This window comes from Castor canadensis, chromosome 3, assembly GCF_047511655.1.
Source record: "Castor canadensis chromosome 3, mCasCan1.hap1v2, whole genome shotgun sequence".
Taxonomy (NCBI): Eukaryota; Metazoa; Chordata; class Mammalia; order Rodentia; family Castoridae; genus Castor; species Castor canadensis.
This window is the reverse complement of record NC_133388.1, coordinates 190,057,427-190,077,850: the sequence shown is the minus strand read 5'-3', so window position 1 is coordinate 190,077,850 and position 20,424 is coordinate 190,057,427. Positions and strand designations below refer to the sequence as shown.

General features: G+C 44.7%; 1 protein-coding gene across 1 annotated transcript in view; it reads right to left on the bottom strand.

The window, feature by feature from the left end:
- Positions 1 to 20,424, bottom strand: part of Tg (thyroglobulin) — a 222,818-nt gene that overhangs the window by 100,109 nt on the left and 102,285 nt on the right. The window contains exons 36-40 of the mRNA XM_074069262.1: positions 9,410 to 9,544; positions 7,778 to 7,942; positions 3,517 to 3,733; positions 1,809 to 1,902; positions 349 to 508 (exon numbers count right to left, since the gene is read on the bottom strand). Of these exons, the coding sequence (XP_073925363.1) occupies positions 349 to 508; positions 1,809 to 1,902; positions 3,517 to 3,733; positions 7,778 to 7,942; positions 9,410 to 9,544 (771 nt within the window). The remainder of the gene's footprint in view (positions 1 to 348; positions 509 to 1,808; positions 1,903 to 3,516; positions 3,734 to 7,777; positions 7,943 to 9,409; positions 9,545 to 20,424) is intronic.

Genomic DNA, 20,424 nt, shown 5'->3' with positions numbered 1-20,424 from the left:
AAGGGCTTGGTCTCAGGGTTGCAGTCTTGGAGGAACCTTTGAGAGGTGGGGCCTTGTGGAAAGTCTGTAGATCATTGGAGACATTCCCTTGAAGGGAATTGTGGGTGCCCTAGCCCCCTTTCCTTCCTCTCTTTTGCTTCCTGGTTGGGAAGTGAGGGGTTCTGTCTGCTACCCCCTGCCACCACGATGTGCTTCCTCTATGCTCACCACAGGCCCAAAGCAACAGGGCCAAGCAATCGTGGACTGGAACCTCCAAAACTGTGAGCCAAAACAAACCTTTCCTCTTTACAGGTAAATTTTATAATGATGGAAAGCTCAACAATGTGCCCACCAATTCCAGCAACTCACCAGAACTCAGGAAACCAAAGACTCCCATTCGGTAGTTCGCAGTGACTACGATGAGGTTACCAATAGCTGCAAGGAAGGAGCCATCAATGGTCAGCTGTCCTTCACTGCCTTCCACCTCACCAGAGTTATGGAAGAACACCAGCACTGATGCATTGGGAACCTATGGGGATTGGAGAGAAGTGGCGAGTGGTTCAGACCGTTGTTTTCACCCCAAGACTTTGAGGGGGCACCTTTCCCTGAAAGGACCCAGACTATGAGTCCATGTACAATCCTCCTATAATTCTACCCTGGAGGCATACTTAACCCTACTCAATTAGCACCTTGGAGTTCCAGCCCCTAGTACCTCAGAAAGTGCCTGTATTTGGAGGTAAAACATGTAAGTTTTTTGTAAGTAATCTAAATGAACATTTATGTGGGCTCTAATCCCATATGACCAGTGTCCTCATTAGACGAAGGGAACTGGACACAAGCACACGCAGAAGAAAGACCATGTGACAACAGTAGGGGATGGCAGCTATCTGCAAGCCAAAGGGAGAAGCTGTGGAAGGAACCAGCTCTGCTGCCCCTTGATCTTGACTTCCAAATGGGGAGAAGACAAATGTGTGTGAACAGGCTCAGAGTGCCACTGTATGCACCCATTCTGCAAGTGTGAACAGGCCCAGAGTGTGACTATCTGCACCCCACCATGCAGGTGTGAACAGGCTTAGCAGTGACATCACTTGCTACCATATCTATACAAAAAAAGAGACCAGCCCTGAATTCTAGTTCTGGTCTCTCCTCATCCCACTATCCTGGATGCTGTCCCCTGCAGGCAGGGTGAGGGCTATGGATTCTCCAAATATTGGGTTTTTGAATGTTACAAAAGAGACCAATCTTGGGTGTCATTGGCTTCCTTGGCTGGGAGCTGTGCGGCATGTCAGGGTGAGCTCTGGGCCCCTCCTGAAGCCCTCAATGAGTCATGTTGGTAGAATACCAGCAAGGGCAGGCTGGTATCAGCCACCCTTGATATGAGGGCAAGGCACAGAAAGAGTGAGAGGACTAGGAAGGTTAGAATGGTTACTCAGTACGCACCATATTAACATAGCCAGAAACTCATGTTTTCCAAAGCCTTCTCTCTTGTGGACGCTAACCCTGCCCTCAAAGCAGGGAACTCAGTCACTCAGAGTGCTAACATGGCTTCTTAGGCAGATGCAGATTTCAAAACAGAAAAAACTGGGTTCAGGGTCACAGTCCACCACCTCATCCACCTCCACCCTCAAATAAGAGTCCACTTGGAGAGTTTCAAGCCCCTCTGCTCACTTTCAGCCTCCACCAATCTTGGAGAGGCTGAGGACAGCATTGGAGGAGCACAGCAAGGCAGAGTCAGGGGAGGTGGGGAGAACCAGGGCCGCCATAATGGGGAAAAGGATTTCTCAGCAGAAAGTTTCCAGAGTAAATACAGCAAGTGCTTGGGTACTCACCATGTTCTCTGGGACAAACACATTGAGATACAAGCAGTCTTCACTGACTCCAGGAGGCATGGGTGTGCGGGCGCCTGGCTGCCAGCAGCTGGCCCTAGAGGGACAGACCGTGTAACTTTCAGGAAAAATAACAAGGAGGTACGCTCCATTTCTCTTATCATCCAACACAGTGGCCAGAGCCACTGCTCTGTCCCAAAGGCCTGGCCAGCCTGCTCTGTGGTGATCAGAATTCCTTAGGCCACCAGTGTGGTCAGGGAATGGAAGGGACAGCAGGGTATACATAGATCTCTGATTGCCAGCCTGTGGAGGGACATTTCCCAGGTACAGCTTGACCTCCTGAAAGGGAAACATGTTGACCAGTGGCCTGAAATAGAGAAGGAGATAGCAGGTGCCTTCAGGACTGTGGCCCTTCCTTGCTCCTCACATAGAGACCTTCTGCTGGGAAGAGGTGTCTGATTCCCCTTTTCTGCCAGCACAGAGAGCTAGTGCCAGTGGAGCATTTCTTTGTACAAGAGCTGAGACCACATCTGGGATCATGCCTAATGGCAGCACAAAGGCCATCCACCCAAAAGGCCATTTGACTCACCCCCAAATCTCACTAGCCCTGGCTACAGCTACCAGAGCTGTTCAATCATTATCACTCAAGTCCCCTGGCTGGTGGGTCCATCCTAACATGGCAGGCCCCTAATTACTGCCTGCTGGGTCTCTGTTTTCCTAGTGGTGGCCCAGGTCCATCCTGCTATCATTGTCCCTCATTGTCCCTTTCTGGATAGATTTCAGGAGCCTCCTCACTCGTGATCTACCTGCCCAGAGGTTGTGTGCCTTCCCAGCAACCCACCCTGGGTGGCAATAGACATGGAGGATACGGCTGCAGAGGACAGAACTTTGGGACCTGAGTAGAGAGGTACAGGGGAGGGGGACATGTTGTAGTGCAGTGGGTTCTTCATGGGGACTCTGATGGCAGTTCAGTAGGAAATGTCACTAAGTATTCTTCATATGTCAACTATTCAAGATGAAATCTTTAATGAGGGGAAATGATAGGATATGAGTGTTTTTTAAAAAGAAAAACAAAACTCCTTGTAATATTGTCCCATTTGGGGAGGGTTAAATTTTGTTCAGTGTCTCATTTACTTTTCCTGCAATGCTGCATTTCTGGTTCCATTAAAATCATGTGTGGCCAGGCATGGTGGCACACATTTGTAATCCCAGCTCTTATGAGACTGAGAAAGGAGGATCTCAAATGTGAGGCCAGTCTGGGCTACACAGGGAGACCTTATCCCAAAAAGAAGAGAAAGAAAAACAGCACTTAAAAAAAAAGTCAGTTGTTGCTGGGACCGTTTGGCCACTGTAACACTGGTGCAAGTGACACATCACCCACCTCCAGGCCCAGCCCACAAGAACCTCCCTGTAGAAGCTTTTACAGCTACACTGTCCTGGATGCAATGCCAGCAGACCATGGAAGATTTCTGCTGAAGAAGACAGAGCCTCTGGCATGCCGGGTCCCAGAGTCACGATGTGGAGCAGAGCACACAGGCTCTTCCATCACCAGTGGACCTCCCATGAGCAGAATAGCATTATCCACTGATTCTGAGGACCATCTGACAAACATAATTCTCTCTTAACTAATCCATCCCAGCCCATGTACTGCTCAAACCAGAACACATGAATCTGTTGCCCAGTCTCCAAATGCATACCACTCAACCCCTACCTTGGCTTGGTGGCATCCCAGGATCCTGTCCAGTTCAAGGGTTCTGGTGCCTGGAAGCGGCTCTCTGCCAAGGGCGGAGTGGCATACGGAACTCCAAGGAACTGATCCACTTGCTTCCAGGAAGTCCCTAACTGGATGGCCTGGGACCTGCCCAGCAGCTGGCCATGGGTAGCAATGGACACAGAAGGTGCAAATTCAGAGCGGAGAAGAGGGTCACCTATGGGAAAGAAAGGGCAGGCAGGGAGAGAGACAGTGAGTGCTCTCATCCCTGGTTTTCTAAGTGTACTTTAAGTAACAGAAAGAAAAAAATCACTGCTTTTTTTTTTTTTTTGCAGTGGAAAATGGACTACTGGGAAATGTCAGTAGACCATTGAGACCCATGCCTTTGGTAGTCAGTTAGCTCTCAATGTCAAGAGCAACAGCAGATAACAACAGAGACTGCTGACCTTTAGTAGGCACCAAATATGTGCAAAGTAGGGTGCTAACTCCTCTTATTCATGGATTATCTCCTGGATTCTTCCCAATTATCCTGGGTGTAACCCAGGTCACACCCCTAGCCCTGCACCCTAGGGGCTTGGATAGGGACACCAGGGCACACAGAGGGCAACAGTCAACATCTCAGGAGTTCTGGAGTAGAGCCAGTCATCAAACACATCAGTTATTTCTAGGACAAAATGTTCTAATTGTTCATACTAAGATGGACAAACAACGAATATGATTTCTTCAGTCATATCAGGTCAGATTTTTGCCAACAAGTGAGTTTGCAGAGAATTCACTAAAACCAAACAAACTAAAAAATGAATTTTCAGAGTGTTTGGATTTCAGCGTGTAGTTAAAGGATTTGGGGCTGTATTTACACATCCCTGGGGAGGACACAGGATAAGAAGCTACAGGTAGGTAACCTGTCAGGACCACAGGTGACATAGCCCTGGAAGCCCCCCTTCAGAACCCAAAACTGGACCATAACCCATTCACATAAGCCAGGGCCAGGTCTGAGCTACCCTCCTATGCTTTGTTACCATGGGCCCACACACAGGCTTGCTCCCTGGGTGTTCTTGTCCCTCTCTCCTGTCCATAGGTCAAGACCAGAACAACCTGTGTGCCGCCCCTGCTTAGTGACCACAGTCTCATCCATCCTGCATGCAATCCCATGCTAATCACCAGCCACTTATCAGCTCCTCTGTCACCCTATCTTATTTCCACCACTGCTTTTTCTTTCATTCATTTATTGTCAATAAATGTTTGTTGGACCCAGGTTCAGTGCCAAGTACTGTTTTTAGGGACTTGAGAAAGGGCCATGACAACTTCCCAACAAGACTTGGGACCTTGTCCAAAGGAACTGACCAACATTCCACTCATGAAGACGTGTGTGTGTGTGTATGTGTGTTTGTGTGTGTGTGTGAGAGAGAGAGAGAGAGAGAGAGAGAGAATGAGAGAGAGAGAGAGTCAATTATTATCCAAATAATTAGGTTCAGTCTGCTCAGCTCCACTCTGGGCTGTAGATAGTCAAAGCCTTTCTGCTTTCTCTGTAATCCCTTCTATAAAAATGTGTGTGTCACAGAGGAGAGACAAGTGTGGGAGAAGAGGCAGGCAGGCAGGCAGAAGTCTATCCATTCTTTAAGAGCTTATTATGAGCAGTGGTTCTCAGCTGGAAGTGATTTTGTCCCTAGGGTATATTTGACCACATCTGGACATATTTTCAGTTGTCACAGGGTGGGGAAGAGATGTTACCAGCGTCTAGTCAGAGATCCTAAACATCCTACAATAGCCAGAACAGTCTGTTGCGCTGAGTCCCATTCCCTCTCTCACATACACTCAAAAAAGAATTCTCTAGCCTGAAATGCAGTGGGTTCTGAGGTTAATGTTATAATGTTTGTTCATGACATGACTTCCTGGCACTGAGGATCAGCAGGGTAAAGCAGAACTCATAGATGGTCTGGAGAGTCAAGCACACCTGCACTTCATATGATAGAACAGCTGCTTACTAGAAGAACTTTGTAATCTTCCTGACCTTCGGTCTCCTTCCTGTGAAATAGGAAGGGTAGCAGCCCAGCATCACGATGGTATTGAGAATAAATGGTAATACTGGAAATATTCCAAGTTGGTGCCTGGTAAGTGGCAGAAGATCCATGTGTGAATGGAAAGATGGATGGAGGGATGATGGGGGATGGGCTGATGGATAGTGGATGGATAAAGAATGAATACATGGAGGGAGAGATAATGGTTGGATGGATGGATGGATGGATAGATGGATGGAAATGCATGAATGGAATAAAGAAGGTATAGAGGGAGAGAAGGAGCGAAGAAAAGAGGGAAGTACAGAGGGTAAGAGAGAGGGGGTGAGAGAAAAAATACAGAAAGGAAAAGAGTGAACATTGCAAAAGAATCCCAAAACACGCTGGAGTATGAGTTAGAATCACAAATGGAAACTTGGGATGGAAAGAAAGAGTTGCTGTTTTCTAATCTGGCCTCAATCACAAATCATGACTACCTCCCTCCTCCAGTTCCTTCTCAGGAGGTTTCCTGTTACAATCTTAAATCAAAGGGTCTCAGGCCAAGCTTTCTTCTGCTATAGGAAACAGCCACATTTCACAACTGAGGCCTCATCCTAAGGCAGTAGTTAAGCCAGAAAAATGCAAAGGCTGTGGATCTGAGAGAACCCAGGCTGGCTTTCCCACAGACAGTGGCATTCAATCTGCCCTTCCAGGAGCCCCATGAGATCAAACATGGGGAGAATGTTACATGTGCACTTTTCCCTTTTGAGTTCTTTGGCAGAAATGGTGGATCCCTTCCAAACTACCCACATATTTGGCCATGTGACTCCTGGGTAGGAAAAGTCTCTGTATTTTCTTATACACATATATGCAGGCTGCTTCTTTAGGAAGTGAGCTTTCATCACAGAATTAATAGAGAAACAGTCTAATTTGTTTTACAGAACTCAAACCTCAATGTTAAGCCATTTCTTAGCAGAAGCACCACACAGATAACACCACTGGTTAAATGGACTGTGAAAACCTATTCAGTTTGACTTAATAATATAAATGTACAGATAGATAGAAGACAACAGTCTCCTCGGGCCTGGAAGAAACTCTCACATGGTCTGAAGACAGGTGGAGAAAGAGAGTCCCTTGCATTCAGAGAGGACAGAGCAGGGGGCCAAATTGAACTGCTCTCAGTTTTGTTCAATAAAGTCTTATTGGAACATAGTCATGTCTATTACTTTGACATTTTGTTTCTTGCTACTTTCATGCTACAATGACTGTTGAATAGTTGTAACAGAAGCACGTGGTTGTAGAGTCTAAAATGTTTATCATCTGACTCTACAGAGAAAATGCATGACCTCCTTCTGTAGGAGACATGATGGCAGCAGCAACCATCACCATAGCAGTCACTCCTTCCTCTGTGAACATGTCCACTGCGGGGAAGCTTCCTCACTCCCAGCTCCTGTGTTTCCTGACCTGTAGCTCTGCCACTTTTCCTCGGTGTTGGATTTGCATGATGTTCACCCCTTGCCTGTGTCATCCCTGTATCCCAACACCTAACACTAGGTCTGACTCATAACAATTCCATATTTGATGGATTCCTTTTCCTGTTTTCTTTTATTTGAGGAGGGTGAGAATTGAACCCAGGGCTTCATATATACTAGGCAAGCACTCCATATATGGAGATATTGAGAAATATCCCCAGCCCTGAATGTTTTTAATCTTAACCCAGTTGGTAACAGGTTCTATACTTAAGATGTGGTCATCAGGTAGTGTGAGTCTGTAGGAGAGAGGCATTGCAAAACAGAAGACCTGGCTCCAAGTCCCTACTCTGCTACCACTAGCTGTGTGAAGTCCAAGAAGTAACTTAAATTCTCTGGGTTACCGTCTCTTCTCTCCAAGATGGGAATAAAATGCTTATCCTGCCACCTTGCAGGATTGGCATGAGCACCAAACGAGATCAGGTATGGAGAAAAATTTCTAAACCACAAGACAGTAGCAAAAAGTGGCTTATTTTATTGTTTTACAATGAAGCTCAAAGGACAAAATGGCTTCTACAAACAAAAGGAATAAATGAATAAAAGTGACACAGAAGTGGTAATTTTCCCTACCTTCCTCCAGTCCACCACAGGTGAGTGCCACCTAGCCCAGGTAAGTTTGGCCAACTCTCCCTTAAGAATCAGAAAAAGCCACTGCCCACCAAATTATCATGCAAATAGCCCTTTCCAGCCATCCCCATGTCCCCAGGGATAGCTGTAAAGGCCCAGACCAGGACTTACCAAGCTTCCGGTAGATGTACGCAGCCTCTTCACGGAGCAGAAGTTGGCACTTCTGGCCCTGCACGCTGTATGTGCAGCTGTGGGTATCAGCATAGAACATACACCTCACAGCCCCAGGGCGGGTCTGCAGGGTGGTGACAAGGCAGGCCTGGTGACGAGAACATTCTGCAGAGAAGAGGAGGAGTAAGGCTTAGGCCCCAGATATATTACCTCGCTATGTGACCATGTATGCCCACATGCATGTATACATTCATTCATGCATGCATCCATCCATCCCTCCCTCCATTCATTCTTGCATCCATTATTCCTTCCATCTTTCTCTCCACCCACCCATCCTTCCATCCACCCATCCAGTGACCCATAAACTATCCAATCATACCCCCATGAATGCATGCATCCATCCTTTCATGCACCCATCTACTCATCCATATATCAATCCTTCCACCCATCTATTCATTGGGCAATCACTGATTCATTTGAGCACTTATTACATTTGAGCACTGGGCCAGGGGTTGAGGATAAAATGGTGGTAGGAGGAACCCAACCATCTCCTCAGCTGTTATATAACAATCGGGTTCTTAATTTATTTAACTCATTAATGTGCTCTCATCTGTCCCTTGCTTAAAACACTACAACTCATGGGCTTCAGGAGGAGGTCCTCGTAGTCAAGGTTTTCTATGCTCCCCTTCTTTCCTCTTCAATTTTATCTCTCTCTGCCCCTCTTTAATGCTTCCACAGCCTGCAGCATAGTAGCCATTTCCATCAAGAACTATGCCATTTCCCAAGCAAGCCAGGTATTGCATAGACAATTTTAACTATGCCATGGCATTGGGTACTAAGAAGAGCTCATTCAATTGGGTAAGTTGTGCTTGGCCTGAGATCCCTGATTCTAGACCAGTCTTTGAATAGCACCACTCAGCATTGTGCAGCATACAACTTGTGCATCTGTACATAGTTGCTTAGTCTACATGATAAGCATAGCTTTGTGCATACTATTATCCAATTGAAGGAGGGACACGAAATCCATGGAATTCCAGAGGGGTTCAGAATCTTGGAGAGGTATAAATGCACCTGAATTCAGCCACTGTTAAGAGCTAAAAGTTGTTATAGAACCTTCTATTCAAGTGGTTACCTGGCTTTTGTTTGAGTTACTAATAACTAGAGACTCTCTAAAGGAATTTTGTGTCTGTGGATATCTGTGCTTATTAGAAAGTTCTTCAAATTGCATTGAATGATTTCTATTGAAATTTGAGTCTTACCCATAGGTCTTAGCTTTGCTCCAGCTCTCTGGCCCCAACAGATGTACTTCCTCCCCACCATGATGGCCCATTGCTGCCTGAGGATAGCCACCAAGGTGACATGCATCTCTTCTGCCCCATACCAACCGCTAGTTCCATCCTCGGATCTTCCTGCTTCCTAGTTCAGGGTCCCTCATTGGCTGGTTTACTGATTCCCTTGCAGACCTTGACTCTGGACTACCCAGTAGGGAGTGAAGAGATTCCCTTTGTCTTCTCCTTCCTGCTAAGTCCCCCAAGTTATAATGGACTATCCTGTCTGCTTCTGAAGTCAGAATCTTCAATAGCACCTGACTGAGACCCTGTCTAACCCTCTCTAGGAGGATGTCTCCCTTACCCCATAAGCAGAAGTCTCGGGCTACAGAGAAGTTGCTGGTGGCAGTGGTGCTGATGTGAGCGACATCAAAGTCCCTGATGGATGGATCCACAACTACCAATGACAGGGCCAGGGGATGCCACAAGTCCAGTGCAACTAAGAGAGAAATCAGGGGATGGTCACACACAGTTATCAGCTGCATAATAAAGACAGGGTAGGGTCACCCAGTGTTCCCAAAGACAGTCCCTAGGGCAACTTGTGTGGGGTCCCCTTTTTCATGTAACCCTATGCCTTTATCCATCTTTCCATTTTACATGTATTTATTTATTTATGACCCAAGTCCTATGCTCAAGCCTAGGAATGCAAAGTTAAAAACATACTAAGACAAAACATACAAGAAGCATGGCTGTGTCTATTAAGCAGGTGAGAGTAGAACAGAAGTCAAGAAGACAAAAAACCTAGTGACACCACCGCACAACACGATGGTCATAGTAATGTGAGTAATGATGACTGGAACATCCCTGCTGGGTGTACCAGATGGCACTGTGCTCAGGGCTCTACAGAGGTTATATCAGTCCATCCTTCCTAAGCCTGCTACCCTCTGCAGAAGACACTGGGGTGCTGCCCAGGCCCCTGCAGAACAGAGGCTTTCCTTTTCCCAATGATTAGGAAGCTGGTGGCTCCCAACTGAGTCCTTCCCCAGAAACAGCCATGTCCAAAAACTAGTCCTTGTGGACAGTCCCAGGCAGGTCCCACTCTGGGACGGATGGTTTTACAGGGCCAGCCTCCCTGCTGCCTCCTGGGAGACAGGTGGAGCCACGGTTTGATTTGCATGAGGTTCTTCCTCTGCTCAGCCCTGTTCTTACTCTGCTCCTTTCAGCTGCTGATCCCCACCTCATTCTGCCTGCAGAGTCCATCTCACACCAATCTCCATTTCAGAGTCACTACCTGGACAGTCCAGCACAGATGCCTTCTTTCACACACACAGAAAATGAGGCATGGGATGCTACCATGACTTGCTGGTGTTCTGAATTCTTCCTAAGTAGTGGATAAGAGCAACTGGCTCTTCACAATTAGAGCTTGTGCTCTTTGATGATGGGTGTCCAGGACACAGGACGTGGTACATGGAAGGGGGATGAAGGGGTAGCAGCCAGAGAGACGTCTTGGGTAGAAATAAGAGGTCTGTGACATGTCTCATTTGGCGTCATGGCCATGGTTAGAACCTGGCTATATGTCCCTGTGAGGAGAAAGGTGGCCCTAAGCAGTGGAATAAAGGTGCCCTTCTTGGAAGGACTGTGTCTAGGTCAATGACTATATTTATTATTTATTATTTGTGTGTTTTATGAGCTTATTAACCTGCCCCTGGATAACATTAAAGAGGACAGAGCCTGCCATGATCATTCAGGATGCAGATTACAGAACCTTCCAGAGACAAGGCAGTGTTGAAGGTTAGTGAGAAAATCTCTCCCTCTCCCTCTCCTTCCTTTCTGCTCTCTCTCTTCTTTTTAGAAGACCACAAGAGTTTATCCTTTTAAAAGATATTTGTGAGTATTTACTTCGGACAAGCAGAACACTGTGGCAATCTTGGCTATAGCACTTTACGCTTTACAAAGCATGTCCAGTTCATCAGATGTGATCCCAGCACCCCAACTGGGGGTGGGATAGGTGCTCTACTGCCACCTCACAAACAGGGAGTCAGAGGTATGGGAGGTTATCAAGAAGGAGCTGGAAAGATCACAGCAGGCCTCTTGGTTCTAGTCCAAACTCCTCCTATCCCTCTGAATCCCTGTCTCTGAGCACTCTTTCCAGAACATTACCCCAGGTGTGGGAGGGGCTCTGCTTTGATAGCCCCAAGTTCCTAGTTCTACGGGGATCTGAAATTTAAATCTCCAACCTGTCTTTATTTAACATGGCACCTGTGTTAAAGATTCCAGCGGTAAATAAAACTATGAAACACCTTCGCCCCAGATCCTTGCAACTGGACTCCACAGACTGCTGCCTGAAACAGCAACATTACTTCTCACAGTCCTGGAGAGTTTGGAGGGTAGGCTCTTGGACAGATTATTGCTTCCTCCTTCTGGTTTACAGGTGGCAGTTTTCTTGCCCCATCCTCAAGCGCTGACAGCAGAGAGAGCAAGAACACTCTCTCCTGTCCTTCTAGAGGGGGCACTAAGGGTACCCTTGTCTTATAGAGGGCTCCACTTTCACAATCCAATCACCTCCCCATTCCCCACCTGCTAACACTATCCCAACGGGCGCACAGTTTCAACATAGGAATGGTGGCACAGCACATATCCCTTAGACATGTCACTATAGTTTTTCATTAAAAAACAAAAAAAGACTATAATTTTGTTCAGATGACTGCAGAACCTGGAAAAGCTGTTGCTGCTATTGATGCATAACATACTGCTATTATTGGTCTTTTTATATAAATATAAATATATATATATACATATATATATAATTTGAATTTTTGGAAACTTTAGCTGTGCTGTCAACTTTGGAAAAAAGTATCCCAGTTTACTGTGTTGAGTTGGCATTGTACAGAAATTAATAGCCATATTGGTCTAGAAACGTTAAACTTAATTTTTTTTCCATTTGTACAGGGGTAACGCACTGTATTAAATATGTAAGGTCTTATCTACGTGGGTTTGATTACAGAAACTAATAAAGTATTCTCTAAATAAAAAAAAAAAGAAAAGATTTATCCAGAGAAGCTGCCAACTTATGAATCCAGATTTCCCATGGGTTCAGAGAGAAATAAGGAAATGAAGCCCCCTCTCTGTACTGGAGTGAGGGCACCAGCTTCAGACTACAGACCCGGCTGGGCTGCAGGAAACTCTGGTCTCTCGTTTCCTCTGCCATCTTCTGTACTCTGCTATTTTCATGGTCAGAACAAGTGGCATTTTGCAACAGGATCACACTGAATTGCATATTCTTAGATGATGAGAACACTGCAGTTTTAGAGAAGCGTAATGATGGGTTTCTGGACCAAAGTGGCCAATTACTGTCCTAAAATGGTAGCCTTGACCGCACTCCACATTTAGGTTGCCATCTAGGGAAAAGCACTATAATTGAAGAGGGTAGTTCTTCCCTAAAGTGAGAACCAGCTCATGTGTCACCACATGAGTCAGGGAATGGAGCAAAGACCCTGACTTCTTTCTGTTCCCTCCCTGCCCTACGCAGATCCCCAGGGTGAGCCTTTGCTGTCTGCAAACACCCTGACATCTGGGGGTCCACACCCCCAGACGACCATTCTGAGAACAAGCTCTTTGTGAATTCAAAAGCGTGCTGAAGCATGAAGCCTGGGGTTAGTAGCATTTCATGAGTCTACTATTTGCCATGAGCCAGCCCCAGCACTGTGTTTAACATTCAGCACGATTCATGAACTGGGTAGCTATCTCACTTGTCTTAGACATGGAAGCAGATGATCAGTAGTTCACCATTTGCTTAGCCAATTGGCGTCGGCAGTGCTAGCTTAGCCAACCAGGTGATGGTGTTAGTTCTGCCTAACCTCAGCTTTGCAGATGCAGGACTCAGAATCCAACAGAGTGACCTCCTCTTCAGGTGAGCAAGCCATCAGTGCTCCAGACTTACCCAACGGGAGGGCTTCTAAACAGTGAATCAATGGTTTACTGATGTGTCTTCATTTTTTTCTAGAAATAACTTATAGACTGAAGTTTATTTATTACAAATACAATTTTCCATGAATTTAAAATCTATGCTGTATTTAATATACATAAGAGAAATTGCTTTGGTGTGTGTCTCTTCTTTTTCATTCATCTCTTTGTAAAATCTGGCTTTAACCTCACATTGCTTAAACTAAAGTCATCATAACATATTTATCATAACATATTTATATAATAGTCTTCCCACATTGTTTTGTAAAATATTTTCTTGGCTATTTATTCTTTTGGATCTAATTTAAAACTATTTTGCCAAGTTTCAAAAAGTTCCTTTGGGTTATCTCCTGGAATGATCTCAAAGTTAAACATTAGTTTGTTTTGTAATTTGATTTTAATGTTGTTGAATATTTGATGTCATTGAAATGGAATGGATGTCTTTCTAATATATTTTTAAACTGGTTAAGACTGGGATACAGGAAGACATTTTGTTTGTGCGTTAATATTCCCAACAGGAGTCCTCAATGAACTCACCATCCATGTGGCCTATAGCCACAGGTGAAACCTGGGCTCTGTACTGTGAGACTTCTTTGAAAATGAAACCAAAACTGTATTTCAGAGCTAGCAATGACAGGCCTCAGTGGGATCTGGTTTGAGAATCCTCTGTATTAACTAACTTAGTTATGTGTTTTCTTTTTCATTCGTTTATTCATTCAGCAATTATTTGTTGGCCTTGTTAAGTTGGATCTTAAGGGAGGTGGTGGAACATTTAGGAGGTGGGGCCTTGTGAAAGGAAGTGACATCATTGTGGGCATGACCTTGAAGGGGTCATAGGGACCTCCACACATCCTTACTCTGTTTTCTAGCCATGAGGTGAGCTGTTTCCTCTGCCAGGAGCTTCCATCATGATATTCTGCCTCACCACAGGTCCAAGCAAACATGGACTAAAACCTCTAAAACCATGGGCTAAGATAAATCCTTCCTTTAAGCTGATTTTTTAGGTATATTGTCACAGTGATGGAATGCTAACTGACTGACACAGCCCTCTTTCTATATTCCAGGGACTCCATCTGACAGGAAATGAGGGTAGCCTAGAAAAAATAGGCTATTTAACCAACAGCTTAGGCCTTCTTCTCCTTTCTTATCCCATGCTCCTGTCTAGTCTGCCTTCTTATCCCCTCCAGCAAAGGTCCTTCCCTTTCTAGCCCCATCAATTTCACACTGTTGCCACCACAGACCCCAGGCAAGCCTTCTTATCACCAATCTCAGCCCTGCCTGGAGCCATTTTGAACCACTGGGCCCAGCGGCCATTGTAAAATCCAAATCTGATTATAACACTTTTCACATGACATCCTCCAGGGAAGCAGGCAAACGTGGTCAGCAGGGCAAGTCCCCAGAGGTATCCAGCTGCATGGAGACCCTCCCCAATCCTAAAAGTTTTCTTTTGACTCTGGTAATTATTTCCATTGGCGCGCTGAAGCTTTTCAACTTGATGCAATCCTCATTTTCAATTGTTCTTATTTCTGAGGAACTGGGGTTCTATTCAAAACAGTCTTACCTATGCCTATATCTTCAAGGTTTTTCCCTAGGTTTTCCTCTAGTAGTTTCAAAGTGTTGGTCTTACATTAAGGTCTTTGATCCATTTGGAATTGATTTTTGTACTAGGTGACAGATAGGGTCTAGTTTCAATCCTTTACCTGCAGATATCCAGTTTTCCCAGCATCAATTGTTGAAAAGATTATCTTTCCTCCAATGTAGATTTTTGGCATCTTTGTTAAAAAACAGATAGCTGTAGTATGTGGTTTATTTCTGAATCCTCTATTCTATCCCATTGATTTACATGTCTTTTTTTGTGTCAATACCACGCTGGCTTTTTTTTATTATTATTATGGCTCTACAGTATTATTTAAAGTCAGGTTTGTGATACTTCCAGCATTGCTCTTTTTGATCAAGATTACTTTAGTTAGTCTAGGTCTTCTGTGTTTTTAAATGAATTTTAAGATTGATTTTTCTATTTCTTTGAAGAATGACATTGGAATTTTGATGGGGATTGCATTGAATCTATATATTACTTTTATTATTATAGCCATTCTCACAATATTAATTCTGCTTCCATGAATATGGGACATCTTCTAGTGTGGGTCTTCTTCAATTTCTTTCTTCAATGTTTTATAGTTTTCATTTTAGAGGTCTCCAATTTTCTTAGTTAGGTTTATTTCTAGGTACTTAAAATTTTCAAGGTTGTTGTGACTTGAACTGTTTTCCTGATTTCTTTCTCAATCTGTTCATTATTGGTGTATAGAAAAGCTACTAATTTTTTAATGACTAAAGAATGGGAGAAAGTCTTGGCCAGTTATTCATTGGATAAGAATTTAATATCCAGAATATATAAAGAGCTCCAAAAATTAAACACCAGAAGAATAAATAATCCAATCTATAAATGGACAAATTATAGTTTTCAAAGAAGAAATACAAATGGCTAATAAATACATGAAGAAATGTTCAACATTCTTAGCCATAAGAATGGCTCCTTTCCTTCCTTCCTCCCTTTCTTCCCTCCCCTACCTCCCCTTCTTCCCTCCTCCCTCCCTTCCTTCCTTTCTTCCTTCCCTCCTTCCTTCCCAGACATTAAGTAAAGAAGGAAATGTCATGTATCAAAGCTCAGAGTATTTTCAAGTGTTAAAAAATTGATTAAATAAAGATGACAGAACCCAGGACTACATCAAGACTTCAAGGTCAAGGCCAGTGGCTCACTGGACAGGTTATCAAAGGTAGTTCTTACCCTGACCTTGGCTTTGTACTTGAGAAATGATGATTTTCAATTATCTTTGTCTTCAAAGAGCCGAAGTGTCAGAGCAGTGACAAATACCCGTCATACTTACTCCCCAAAATGTCCAATCACATTTTATTTTTTAATGAACAGATCACATGATTTTCCTAAGAATCACCAAGAATAAAAATAGCAGTGAGTGTTCTCTCTAAGGCACCAAAAGCTTACAGAGTTCTTACTATTCTTCTTACAATGAAAACTGAAAAGAATTCCTTTTGGTTCCTTAGCAATCCAAGAGATTGGTCCTGAGTGTGGGAAAGCTGTAGGGTAGGGTAGACAGGTTCTCCATCCCTGGTCAGGCTGGCTAAGATAAACAGCCAAGGACTTCATTTTTTATTTTTAAGAGACACGGTCTTACTATGCTGCCCAGGCTAGCCTCAAACTCCTGGGCTCCAGTGATACTACCACCTCAGCACCCTGAGTAGCTAGGACTACACGTGTGCATCACCATGCTGGCTTAATAGCAGTTTTGAGAACTTTTAGTCAGGAAAAGCCTCTTAGGATACAGCAGATCTCACACTTCTGGGGTAAGAGGAATGGAACAGACTGAATGCTGCTTTTGCAGCCTTTATAGCCACATGTGTTCCCTGGAGGGAAGAGCTCAGCTCTGTGCTGTTCAAATCTGTCACCTGGCAGGACCAGTCACTGCTCAGACACCCTGCCTTCTCACCAGACATTCTTCAACTGAGAACCAAATCATACTCATATTGAGCTATCTTTGCATTTGATAGTGCTTACGAAAAAAAGAGATGTTCCTGTAGTAAAGAACGAAAAGAGGAAAAAGCACAGAGTTATTTTGTGATCATTGAAAGAGGAAAACGGGAGAAGAGCTGCGTGCTGGCATAGCATTTCCCCACAGAGAAACTCCTTACATTTGTAACAGGCACCCCTCAGCCTCTTTAGCATTCATGAGCCTAGAAAACACTCAGGCATATCTGCCTCAGCACAGCCTCCAAATGCCTGGCTTTGGGCTCTGAATGTTACATCCATCTAAGTTATTCCCTAGCCTGGCCCTACTCAGGTCTTTGCTATTGTCACCCTGTCCCTTGACACTGGGTGCTCTTTGCATAAAGACATGCTTGAAGTTCCTCATTATAAAAACAACATTTTAGCCCATGACTATTTGACTTAGGGCTTGGAGTCTAGGTGAGTCATGTTCCTGCAATTATAGGCACCATTTGGTAAGCATAGAGGGGAACACTGTTTTTCGTATATCCTCCTTGATGGTCCATGACCTGAACACGGTCATTAATGAATGGTTCACAATTCTTTCTTTACCTCTTGCTTTTTTTTCTCTCTCTCTTCACAGCCAAACTTTTCTTGGGAACAGTTTGTAGTTTCACCTCCTCAAATCATGCTATTTAATTTCTTCCCTTGTAACTCCATGGATTTGCAAAGGGCTCTTATGATTAATCAATGTTTGTGTGCTGAGTCTGTCTTGCTTGAAGTTATGGCCATATCCCCTCCCCTGTCCATGATACCATATGCCACCATGATGGCATCTGCCTCTAGCTCCTCCTCTAGTGTCTCTTCCTCTGTACATCCTTAAATACTGCAACTCCTCCTGGTCTGCCCTTCACCTTACTCTACCTCTCACACCTTCTCCAAGGGTGAGGTCATGGCTCCATGACTTCAGATACCTGTGACATGCTGAAGAGCACCAAGCACCCTCAGGTCAGACCTTTGGCCCAGGCTCCATGCACACATACTCAGTGCTTACTAGACACATCCAAGCAGATATCCCCAGGCACCCCAAACCAGCACACACAAAGCTGCTCAGTCTTACTTCCATACTCATCCACAGCCTTCAACCAGTTCCCCTTTTATGTCCTCTGTGTTGGGAACAGACATCATCAGGCACAGTGCTGCCCAACGTGGAACCCTAAGTGTTGGCCTTCAGTGATGCTCAAGTGGACTAAATGAGTATCTAGAAAGGCCAAAGTCAGACACAATGCTCATTTAAGTTCAAGTTTCAGATGCTTCCATTATAAGTGGATGCTCTTTCCTAGGGTGAACACATCCCATCTGAGTTTCTAGTGAAACAAAACAAAAACAACACACACATACACACACAAAACCCATGGTACCAAGTTGGTTCAGGCTCTGCCTGCTTCCTCCTTGCCAACTCCCTAGCCTCATCATTGGGTCACCTCTACCACCTCAGAATTTACACTCAGTGGCCTATCAAAGCACTCTATGCTGTGTAACTTTCTCACTATAAGTGTGAGTGTCCCTGTTCACCCGCAAATTGAAATCATCTTTTTCCTATGATCCACCCACATCATTTTCAAACCTTCCACAAATGTCTTCTGTCCACTCTGGAGTGGCTCTGAAACTGCTGTCCCCACCACCTGGATCATTCCTGTTTTCTAAGAGCTGAGATACATCTGCTGTTTCACCAATGCACTGCACTGCAAGTGACTTAATCTTGCTGTCAAATCATAAGCAACTTGTATCAAAGACTCTGCCTCAGTTCTCATCGTCTCTCCACGACCTACTATAATAGCATGTGAGAATACAGGATGGAAATGGTGAGCCAGTAGGAGCTAGCATTCATGCTCACTGCATGCTACAAAGAAATAATTAAATCATCAGTTTTCATGAACTGCCCCAATCCATAAATACATATTAAAAGAATTAATTAAGTTCTTTAATTAAGAAAGGAGCAATGGGGTTCCAATTCTTTTTCCCAACTCTATAAAGATTAATACAATTATTATATTAATATGATTATTAACAATAGTTATGTGCATACCACAAGACCTGAATAAATTAATAAATTAAGTAGCTAATTAAGTAATCATATAGAAAGCAAACAAGGAGCTGTTGATTTCCTAATGCATCACCTTTACCTGGTGTGTTCTAGTTTGTAAAACACTATTCACATACTGAATGAATGAATAGCTACCTCACCCTGTGTGTTGATTGTGTTACTGTTTTTCAGGGAGTGGGATGAGGCTCAAAGCTGATACAGAACGTGGCAAGACCACAGCTTTTGATGGGTGATCCAGGGATTTGGTCCACACTGTCCCTCCCAGTCCCCACTCTGGCACAGCTGCCTCATTCTCCATGGGATATGGAGCGGTTCTCTTAATGGCCAAAAACATCTGTAGTGCTCCACATCTGTTGAGTTACAAGCTTGTGGGTTGCTGAGTGATCATCTTTTATGCTAACTTCAAAGACAGTTCTAGGGAAATTTACAACTAGGAGAAAACCATATACATGAAACCAGACTTGGATCTCACTCTAGGTCCTCATGAAAAATAGCTATGTTCATCACAGGAAAAATTCCTGGTGACGTTCAAAGGCTCTGCAGGATGTCTGATTTCTCGCTAAGAACTCTGGCTCCTATCAAGTGTTCCTCTACCTCCCACCTCCTCCACAGGCTACCTGCAGACTGTGTGCGAACTGAGTTCTATAAGTGTCTAAATTCCACCTTCTTGGAGTCACAGGCATGATTGTGAGTAGCTGGGCAATTGCAGACATTTGGAGACTCAAATGCAACTGATGTGAGGTGCACTTTAATTCCAGTACCACAGAGGCCAGCTTTGACAGGCCAACAGGAGTCTCAGTGGACTATGGGTAGCTCACCCACACTCACACAGCCAGCTCAAACCCAGACAGTCAGACCAGGCCTGCCCTCTGCCCTCTGTGTTATAAACTCCTCAGCCTCCTCTGTGGTCGAAGAACAGCTTCTGTGGTTGCCTTCGTCAATGCCATGTTAGGTACTGTGCTACATTCACAGATGTCCTTTACCTAAATCTCAGTGTGGGTTACTGTGCCCAGCCCTGCCCATCACAGCAATTCCAGGCCACACGCTGGCTTGGGAGTGGCAGCAGTTCTTCCATTAGCCCTGCAGCTGCTGACCAGGCACTACTCTTAGCCACTGGAGGAAACACACTGTGCCAGCCGGCCCTGCCTTGCTGGCTTGGGACACAGAACCAATCCTAGGCAGCTAGTCTCATAAAATAACTGCATAGCATGTGCCGTGTGCATCTGTGCATGTACACACATAAATTCTGTGCGTGTCTAGAAAGAAGAGCTAAAATTTTCACAAAGACTGTGGAGTCAGTGCATGCTCTCCTGGCCTTCAAGCCCCAGGGTTGAAAAGGATTAGGGTTAGTGTTATGGGGCTGTTTCTCATCACCCACCAATGGCTACTGGAAGCAGATGACAGCATACCTGAGATGGATCTGTAAGACTGCCATCCCTCAGGGGCCACTGAGGCCTCCACTGAGACAGCATCGCAGCCCAACATTCTGCTTTGCCCAGGTCTTGGCGTCCTCTCACTCCTTACCCCCCAGTTCATAGAATTCCCTAGATAAATCAGTGTCATACTAACCTCCCTCCCAGGGTCAGTGCTCCAGTGCGGCAACTGTGGGCCTGGATTCTGATTCAGTTTTAATCACAGATCTACCATTAGCTAGTTATGTAGCTTTGGGCTCCTCTGAGCCTCAGCTTCCAAATCTGTAAGGTGGACACAATTGTGCACACCTCAGAGGGCAGTAGTGAGGGTAAAACAAGAAAATCACTTGCGTGTCACTCAGGACTAGGAATTTTTGAAAGAGGTCATTTTATAACCC